Below are 10,242 nucleotides of genomic sequence, written 5' to 3' on the forward strand. Positions count from 1 at the left end.
TTTGAAGACAGTTTGTCAAACTTTTATTTTTATAGTTCATAGAAAGCTCTGAACTCTTTATTTTGCATTATCAGAACAATACGACTCATTTTTCATGAAAGCATCAAAAAACAAAGAAAAACTGTGAATTTTGTGTCTGAGAACCATCAAAATGTCCAAATGGTCCAAACCTCTGAAGCTTCTGCAGGTTTGATCATCTTTTTCACAAATGCAGATATTAGAGAAATCTTTCATAAATACAATCCCCACATTTCTTTTCATGGTAATCTGGATAATGTTCTAAAAGACGATTATCTATAATGTACAAACAGAACAATCTGTAATCAGAGAAACAAGAACAAAGTCTTCAGATAATCTGTCATCTGACGTCCGTTAAAGCTCATCATCAGTGTTCCCTCACTGATTTAGTTTATTTATGTGCATCTTAACATGTTAAAGAAATGTAATTAAATAAATACACAGTCAGATCTAACTTCACTTCACATTAACACTGTTTTTTCAAGCATTTGTCAGTATTTTTGGCTACACTAATGCTACAGCTGAACGCTTGGGTGCATTGAAAGTCTTGGTTGATGCATGAATCCAGTTTGTCTCTCATTCATGGTGTCCCTTCACACTGGACAAACCTCACGTCAGAAGAACTCTGACTGCGTTCACCTGGAAAAACGGTTAAAAGTGGATTTTGTCCTCAAAAAGCGACAGCAGCAGCAGGACGCTCCACCCCGTCAGAAGGCCCAGGTTCTGCAGAGCAAACGTCAACCACGGCCTCCTGCTCCTGGCGTGGACCAGCGTGGGCAGCTGAAAGGACAAGTCAAGACGCCGACGTCACTTTGACACCCTTGTGTTTCTGGTGAAGGCGTCCACGGATGTGACTCACCATGTCAGCCAGTCCCACGTACATAAAGAGTCCTCCTGCGACCGCCGTGATCCACTGCGTGGTCGCAAAATCCGTGGCGACCGACAAAGCGATGTACAGGCCGACGAATGAGATCATGGCGCTGGCCAGGTTCAAAAGCAGCGCTCTGGGGACGGACATGCCGCTGTAGAGCAGGATAGCAAAATCCCCTGCAGAAGAAACGCCGGCGTGAATGCGCCTCCACGGGAAGAACCTCAAACCCCACCTGAACACCGCTTACCAACTTCATGTGGTAACTCGTGACACAGCACAGCCACGGAGGTGGCCAGGCCCGACTTCCATGACAGGGAGAAGGCGGCGCCCACTGCCAGGCCGTCGGCAAAGTTATGGATGCCATCTCCGATGGTTATCATGTAAGGCAGCATCCGCGTCTCTGCAGGTGAAGAAGGCGGGGTCAGGAGAACCCCAGATGACCTGAACTGATGACCAGGTTTGATTTGTCTTCACTGACCTCGTTTATCTTCATTCAGGTCGGACACAGACTTCTGCTTTTCTATCTCGACCTGAAACCAACATTAGATATAAAAGATCAGAAACAAGGAAGCGGCTGAAGTCGGCCTTTGGTTTGAACTGGTGCTGAGCAGAAACCGGTGACGGTTCAGTGTCTTCTTCTTACCAGGTCAGTTTCTGACGTGGACTGGTTTCTGTCTTTCTGTCTCCGTTCCTTTTGGAACATTTCTAAAACTCTGCCGTGGTCACAGTGATGCGGATCAGATTCTTCCTGAACTCAGAGGAAAACACAAAAAGCTGGAGACTGTTCCAATATAAAAACATCTCCGAGGTTTTCTTTTCATTAGTTAGAAAATGCTCCATAAATCATACTTTGAGTGGATTCATTAAGGCCGTAGTCACATTGACCTGTACAGGGGGTCGACCCTGGGTTCTGCTGGTTTTTGGGTTGTTCGGGTCCGTGGAGGGGAGCGGCTGCATCTTAGAGGGAGGCAGGTGTGTCTGTGGTTCACTTGAGGCTTGTACGGCTCAAGAGACGTCATGACAATGGGCCGTACCATTGTTGTACATGTGGTAGGTGTATTGTGAAGTATTCGTAAGGATAATGGAAGCTACACGCACTGATGACGGGTGATGATGTCGTACGGCGTCCTTACGCCACACTCTAGTTGCTAGGAAGGTGTGAGTTCTGGCTCCTACTGACTGGGAAAATAATGCACGCACGGGGCGTGTGCACGTGCTGCATTTGTGTTCATAGGGCGTCCATAGGACGTCCACACAAACTACACTTTCTCATTTCTAACAGTCAGGCTGCAGCGAGGAGCGTGCACGTATCACGTGAACAGCACTAACGGGCTCCTCTGAAGCATTTGGGGGGCTAAAATCAATAAAAACATCCTGGTTCACTGAGCAGTCTACGACCTCAACATTTCGCGAAGACGCAGTACAGATTTGACCATTTTCCCCCCGCGGACGTATCCACTCGTAAGGGACTAAGGCTTTGAGACAGGAACTCACTGCATGTTGGTGGTGATTCTCCTGTGTGATCAGAGAGAATATGGATTCCATCAGATAGAAAAGGTAAATTCCTCCCAGCGCTGCCAGCATCTTGTAGGTGTAATCTGGAATTCCCTCCTCATGGCTGTGATCAGAGCTGCTGTCCTCATCCGAGTGGACGTGTAAACCCAGAAACTGGACAGAAGGACCAGAAACCAACACCAAGGTGAGGATCTTTCCTACCACAGACCAGCAGGAGCATTTTCCACTGGACTAAAGTCCTCTTTGTTCCAAATGTTCAGGTTCTGTACCATGGGTACCAGGTGCAGCAAGGCATCCCCAGTGAGGGAACCGACAGCCATGCTGATGCAGAACTGGATACACAACTGGAAAACGTTTGTGCACGAGGTACACAACAGCAGAACGATGCCGAGCATGGACACCAGCGTTATCACCACGTTGGCCACAGTGGCATAGAGGTATCCTGCAAGAAGGAAAGGGCAAAGCATGATGGGTAAATCAAACTCTCTAGACGCAAAGGAAAACCTCATCTGACACGTGCACACTGACCCTGTTCATGGTGGAGGACACAACAACTAAATAAAGGTAAAAAACCAGCCTGAATGTGTTTGTCTGGTAGCTTTAAGAGTTGAGTGTCAGTAGATGAGATTGGATTTATTACAAACATGTAAATAATCAATACGATCATCAAGTCTCTGTTAGACTGGACTAAAGAAATGTCACTGAATGGAGAATTATGTAGCATCTATCTCACAATCTTCTGCTTCACCTCCGTTTATTAAACTAAAGCAAGAGAACTTGAAATATTGGGATGTTTGCTTTAAGTCTTTTCAATCGTTTTATTGATCCCTAAAAGTTATCTGAGAGTACTGTTATATTGACAGGAATTTTTTACTTTGATTTTCTAAAGAATAATAAAAGCTTTTGATTTGTGGCTTGTAAGAGACCAGCAGGATGTTAGAGTTCCAAAGTGTTTTAAAGAAAAACCCAGAAAAAAAGTAACATTAGGGTTCTGAAGGCTGAAGGGTTCATGGATTCAACGAGTCATGGATTCATGGAGTGATGGATTTAAGGATTCAAGGATTTAAGGATTCATGGATTCATGGAGTCGTGGATTTAAAGAGTCATGGATTCATGGAGTCAAGGATTAATGGATTCAAGGATTCAAGGATTCAATGAGTTCATCCGAAGTTTATAGCCATAAGGGAATCATGGTTCATTGATTCAGGGAATCAAACCAACAACCAACCCTAAACCGTTCTGAGGGTCTTTGACAGAAACATTTGGTAAAAAAGAACATCCAAGTTCCCCAAATCTTGTGGTTCTTACAGAACCAATGACTCATCGGTAAGTGGAACCCCCTCTGTCGTCATGGTAACAGACTCACTCTCAGCCTCTGTGAGTCCGTCTTGTGTTTCCGGTTCGGTCGCCTCTGCACACGCTCCACTGAGGATCTGCTGGATGAAAGCAGGACTGAGGCGGACCACCTCAGACCGACCCATTCCGGAGTGGGCGGAGCCAGTCAGACCGTGGATCTGAAGCAGTTCCCCAGCAGAGAAACAGCGCTGAGACGGGAAAAGAGAAAGTATGGATGAACTCAAACGGAACCCAAAGATCTTCAGACAGAGTCCGGCAGCCTTCAGTCCCGTGTTTGGTCCAGGTACCTACATGCTCCCAGGTGGCGTTGGCTTCATGCTTTTCACTGCTCCTCTTCCTCCGACCTTTCTGTTCATGATGATGATGATGGTGGCTCTCATGGTCATCAAGCATGAATGCATGCTCATGATCTTCTCCTGATCCAATGTTCAGCACCATCATGAGATTCTCCAGAGCTGCAGGAGGGAAGCATGTTCAGAAGGACACGCGTGTGATGATGTAATAAGTGACCGGTTTCAACTATCCTTACCTTCAACGGTAAAGTTCTCTGAGCCCACGTGATCCATGATGAAGTCCAGGAAGAAGCTCTCCTCAGGCAGAGGATGAGCGCTGAAGCAGTGTCCTAGCAGAGCGTGGGTCAGCACGCGGCCCAGGACCACGCCCACTTCCGGCGACGCCTCAGCTTCCTGCATGATGCTGCTGGCTGTTGCACAGCTCTGGTTACCATGGTGACACAGAAGGATCAAACAGGTGAATGCAGCTTCCACTTAGTGTGACGGTTTCTCCGCCCGCGTCCTCTGTCCTCAGGAATGATCGGACCTTCAGAACAGAACCTGAGCTGCTGGAATCAGCGTTTGCATCATCTCTGTGTTCTACCTGATTCTCAGCAGCTTCATAGTGACTCTGCAGCTCCTGCAGCAGATCCTCCAGAGCATAAATGCTGATGTCACCGTGGTCGCCCAGCGTGTACGTGTGCAGAAAACGCTCGGTCTCCTCCGCCCACCTCCCGTCCTTCGCCGCGGCGCAGACCAGGTCAGGAGAGGACAGGAAGAGGACGCTGCCGGCTGCCAGAGCGGGAAACTGAGACGCGCCGACCGTGAAGGTTCTGCCGCTCTTCCCGCCTTCCTCCAGCGTGTGGGCGGAGCTGTTGCCGACGAGCTGGTGAACGGCGCCGTCCAGATCACACTGAACAACAGCCACAGACAGAACGTCAAGAAACGTCCAGAGTGAGGAGGTCTGAACACATATGAAAAACGTTTCTGTTCATTTAACTGGACAGAAAGATTTCACCATAAAGGCAGATAAGAAAAGAACGGAGGGAAAGAAAACACAACGATAAAACCCTGAAAACATCTCTGCTGACCTGGAGATTATCTACAAATGTAGAACAAAATGTTTCACTAAATCATTCCAACTGATTTCTTTGATCTCTTCCAAGGAATTCCGACATTTTCCTGGTTTTAGAACAGAAACTTTCCTTTATTGTTTCATTTCTGTTGAGGAACGGCTCTCTGGGGTTTGTTTTATTGCTCTGAAGCGTTCCGTGGAGGAAACTCCTGGAAGGTTTTGGTTCTTCTGTCCTCTGAAGGAAGAACTGAGAGGATTTCATGGAGGCTTTGGAGCGACGGCCCGTCTGACCCGAGCAGCACGCCGCGACCCGTAGAGGAATTCTTTCATCGCATTCCTTCACTGTCCAGCTGAAGTCATTCTCACTCCTTTCTTCCTTTGCTGCCCTGCAGCAGCTTTTTGTCGGTTCTGCAGTTCTGAAGAAGCTCAGGAACTTTGCTCCTACTGATAAGATGAGGGTTGCATAACCGCGTCCCACAAACCAAATGGCTTTTCTGATGACGTCTGCAGAGTTTTCTAGACGAAGCCCCATGATGCCTGTGTGGTCACCATGACAACGCTGAAATGAGATCTTTTTTATTTGTATTTTATTTAACCTTTCTTTAGAGGAAATGTCCCACTGAGATGAAGAATCTCTTTTTCACGCGAGTCCTGGCTAAAACAATACGTTACATTTACAGTAAAAATGTAAACATTTCAAACTTAAATAAATCAAAATGAGAGCTCATGTAAAACGGGTGACTTTGTCCTCCATCAGCCTGGATTTAAACATATTCAGAGGAAGGAGTTTTTTTTATTTCCAGCTTTTTTGTAGAGTGGAGGGGCAGAAAAGACCAGAGCCTAATAAAACATCTCATTTCATAATTCATAATCCATCATTCCAGCCATGGATTTGGTTTATATTATTTCAGGAAAAATGAAAAGATTCACATCCAGTCCTCAGAAAAAAGACTCTGTTAACTGTGACTCCTGATAACAGAAGGAAAAACGTTCAGAACCTCTTTTGGTTCAAATCTGTCAACTTTCTGAGTTCAACTGGCTGACAGTTTTAGTAAAGATAAACATTTAAAAACTACAAGAGCAGCTGGACTGACTGACTGACTGACTGACTGACGGCTCTGGATCATCAGAACTAAAAGAGTTTGGATTCTTTTCTAAAGGACCTTCATGAACCAGAACGATCTAAGTTCTCTGACTGCAGGAAGAACCAAACACCACTAAGTCCTAAACCTCTTTTGTTCGGTTCCGATAACAGCTCGGTTCGGCAGCCTGACTCTGGCCGTGCTTGGCCTCACCTGGCTGCACCTGGGCTCGCGGGCATCAATAAAACCTACCTTTCCACACGGCACTCCGCCGCACTGCACACGCGCCTGCAGCGCCTTAAAGAGCGCGCGGACGGAGCGCTCCGTCAGATGCTGCTGTCCCGGGGCCAGCACGCGGACCACGGCCTCGTACGCGCCCTCCACCGCGGGGGTGGCCCCGACGGAACCGAGCAGAACCGGGCCCGAACACAGAACCGTCACGAGCAGCCTGCTTAAGGAGAACATGCTGGAGCTCATCAGTGATGAAGGTGGAGAGGAATGCAGTGCGGGCATTTATCTCAGCTTCACTTATATCACTGTGAGGAACCTCTGCGGTCTCCACACTCTGGCCTGTGATTGGCTGAGACGTGGCTCGTGCTCCTCCATACCTGTCTGCCCTGAAAAAGGTGACCTGCAGCCAACAGCTCTGCTGCACATCTGAAACCAGCAGACTTTCAAAGTAAAGGAGGAATAGCCAGGCTTTTATTGTGAAAAGGCCTGGAAGCTTGAACATGAAAGCTCAGTCTCACTGTTCCAAAACTGCTAAAGACGGTTCCGAATGTTCCAAAACCAAAGAATAAGAAAAACATTCAGACAAATCTAAATGAAGGCCTGACGTTCATTTGCATAGAATCCTATGTGGACATAAACACACATAACCCTGCAACACACAGTTGGACAGTAAATAAGTTCATTTCTAACAAAGACAACATATTTACAGCAGATCCAGTGTTCCTAATGTCTGCTGTGTCTAGAAAGCGCTGCTGGCTGATAAACGACCACCTTATCAACAGGTTTTCTTTGTCCTCCATGTGTCAGCGCTAAAGTCAGTTTAAGTTTGTCCATCACACATCCTTCCTGCTTCTTCTGGCTCTTTCTGCTTCTGTCGTATGCAGATGATGGAGCACAGTGATCCAGCAGATCTGCAGCAGGTTTCATGTTTGTGGGGGAAACGTTCTTCTTTTATTTCTGTTTGAAGGCGCTCACGCCGTTATTTCAAAAGCCCCAAAACAGAATGAAGAAAAAAGTGGACTCTTGTGTTGGACATGAACATTTTTATGGTTTCAAAAGCTGAAAACTTGAACAACAACATGAAGAGAGACTGAGGAGGATGCTTGAAGTTCAGTTTTATCAGTTTGTGATGTGACATTAAAGCACAGAACCTTCTATGATTGGTTATCACAGTTAGTTACTTCCAACAAAGAGTTTTACCAAATAATCCTGCATAGATTGATGGATTCTGTGATTAATTGTTCTTCAGTCGTCTTAATACACTTCTAGGTACAATCTGACCATTGACCTGAATCTACAATCTGACCATTTCACACATGTGCTTCACTGTCAGAACATTCATCTTCTAAACCTGTTTTTGTCCCTTTTGGGGTCACAGGGCTGCTGGAGCCTATCCCGGCTACTCGTGGGTGAAGGCAGGGGACGTCCTGGACCACAGGGCCACAATCACACACCCATGCAGCCTCACACTCAGGGAGAATTTAGAGTAACCAATTAGTTTGGCTTTAGTTCTAGTTTTTGTATTCAAGTCATCGTCCTTCACTTGGTTTGACAGGGGAGGTCTTAGTCTGGGATTAGGATTAGGATGCTGAAGTCCAACATCTCAGTTTCTTGGCTCCAGCATTTATTCTAAGTTTGTTTGGATCAAAAACATGACAGACGTCCGTAGAGAGGAAGCAGAGAAGAGTTTCTTCCTCCACCTTTGAGGACTTTGATGACTGAAGCATCATGGGAAGTGAAGCATCATGGGAAGTGAAGCATCTTTAAGCATCTGACAAAACCAGATCACCCGCAGCAGAAACATGGTTGACATGATCGGCGGCTCGCTGAGGATACAGGTGAAGGGGCTCTTTGTGGGACTGCCGGCGTGGGTGGGGGGCTCTTTGTGGGACTGCCGGCGTGGGTGGGGGACTCTTTGCGCTCTGCACCTGTCTGAGCAGGTCTACAGCCTCTGGATCCCGAGGCAGCTGTGCCCCTGAATGAGCAGCTCCTCGTCATGCACTCTGCTTTAGAGCCGTGGTGCCTCTGGTCCAAATCCCAAATGCTTTCATGCAGATACTTGTAATGTTGTAAAACACTGTCGGCTGTCTCCCAGTTACACACTGGCATGTCTTTCACCCGTCCAGACTGACCTAAAATAGCCCGACTGCAGGATCTGTGGACTCTAGCAGGAAGAAGAACATGGGTGAAGCATCTCCATGTTCCTCCGTGTTCCTCCCTCATGTCGGCTCCGGGGTAAGAATGGACCTTTTAGTGACTTTGGTTGAAATCATTGAAAACACAGACATTCCACATTTGCTTGTGGTTCCCACAGGTGGTCTGGCAGGTAAACAGTTCATGGCTGCAGACAGAAATAACACTTCAAATGTTCATTTGGACTCTTATTCAAAATGCAGAATCTTCATTTTAGGGACGGGTCAAAGTCGACCCAAACATCATGAGCGCTGCAGTTTCAACAGAAGCATTCTGTAATCTGTTCAGTCCTTTTTTTCCATTTTGTTGGGATAAAGGTTACCAAAAAAGTCAAAAAGCCGTGAAGCAATAAACCATGATGTGGTCCTTTATTGCTTTTCAAACTGAAAAATCAGCAGCTCTCCACTGAACTGCAGGAAAACTAAGAGTCATTTTCCTTCAAACTGTTTTCCCGAACAACAACGTTTGGCATCAGGTGTTTGATGAAGACAAACCTTTACTTCCCTCATCATCATCATCATTCACAGAGAAACAAATCTGTCTGGTTTTCACCCGTCTGACCTAGAGTGAGTGGGACTTGGAGGTTGTGGGTTCAAATCCACAGATGGGCCAGATAATGGCCACGTTTGTGCGCGTTACCCGATTGGCCAACAGATGGCGAGGCTGCTCTGCGTTCATGCAGCTGCTTCCCCTGAAACAGAACATTTGGTGAAAAAGTGAAGATTTGAAAGATTTTTGCTGCTGTTGTCTTAGTGGTCTGAAGAGGAAAAAACACAGAGGGAGAACAAGATAATGTTGTTTTCACATGAAGAAGATTTTTGATAAATGATAGTTTTGTCCAGAAAGATTCATTTTAATGCATTTGTTTTGATCTGGACTTTTTTTTTCTTTCCTTTGATTATTTTCATTGTTCTTTTGCATTTCAGACCAGACCATTGACTGTATATGAGAACTGGACTGAGTGGCCCCGCCCCCCTGGCTTCCAAAACAGGAAGTGGCTCCAAGAAGCCAAAATCCCACAGATTCTATATAGAAATAAACGGCTGTTCCTCCGTCGTTCTATGGGTCAGAACTGTTCTGGATCTGACACCTTTTCTGAGGATCCTCGTTTTTTTCATATCTTTTCTGTTGTTCAGGCTATGAACTGACCAATCAGATGCCTCAATAAAAGTAGGTGGAGGCTGCTGACCCCCACATCCAACGTTAGAAATGTTTCATTTGCAGATTTCGTGTAGCCCGCTTCAAGTGGTAGGGGTGTGGCCTTCCAACAAGCTCCATCCTGATTGGCCAGAGCGGTTCCCAAAGAAGAGAAGACTAGGACCAACTTGGACCAATCACTGCTTACTGGTGACGTCTGCATGAGGAATAAAAGGCCACTAACTTTATTTGATTGGAGGCAGAAGTAAAGTGTTTTCTATGGATGACGTCACACTGACCCCGCCCACTTCTGACACCCGGTCAGTGGGTAAAACGCGCATCAAACCTCCATTCAGATGTTGTTTCTGCATTTGAACATGTTGTGTTTGCTTCCTTTCTTCTGGACTGGGTCTAAACGGTGTCGTGCTGCTGTTGGGCCTGACATGAACGGGAATCATGCCGGCAGTCAGTCGCTCTCGGCTTCAAACCACT

General features: G+C 46.5%; 1 protein-coding gene across 1 annotated transcript; it reads right to left on the minus strand.

The window, feature by feature from the left end:
* slc39a4 (solute carrier family 39 member 4) lies at positions 1–6,778 on the minus strand. The gene is made up of 12 exons (XM_020700810.3): positions 6,442–6,778; positions 4,637–4,945; positions 4,290–4,476; positions 4,052–4,215; positions 3,771–3,948; positions 2,674–2,846; positions 2,384–2,557; positions 1,533–1,637; positions 1,368–1,419; positions 1,137–1,289; positions 878–1,065; positions 1–798 (listed from the first exon to the last, which is right to left on the minus strand). Exons 1-12 carry the CDS (start codon positions 6,700–6,702, stop codon positions 670–672), a joined length of 2,073 nt encoding a protein of 690 aa, XP_020556469.2. The 5' UTR covers positions 6,703–6,778; the 3' UTR covers positions 1–669.
* Positions 6,779–10,242: the final 3,464 nt, after the last annotated feature.

The sequence above is a fragment of the Oryzias latipes genome, chromosome 11 (assembly GCF_053564925.1).
Source record: "Oryzias latipes strain Hd-rR chromosome 11, Olatipes_Hd-rR_3.1".
In the NCBI taxonomy this organism is placed as follows: Eukaryota; Metazoa; Chordata; class Actinopteri; order Beloniformes; family Adrianichthyidae; genus Oryzias; species Oryzias latipes.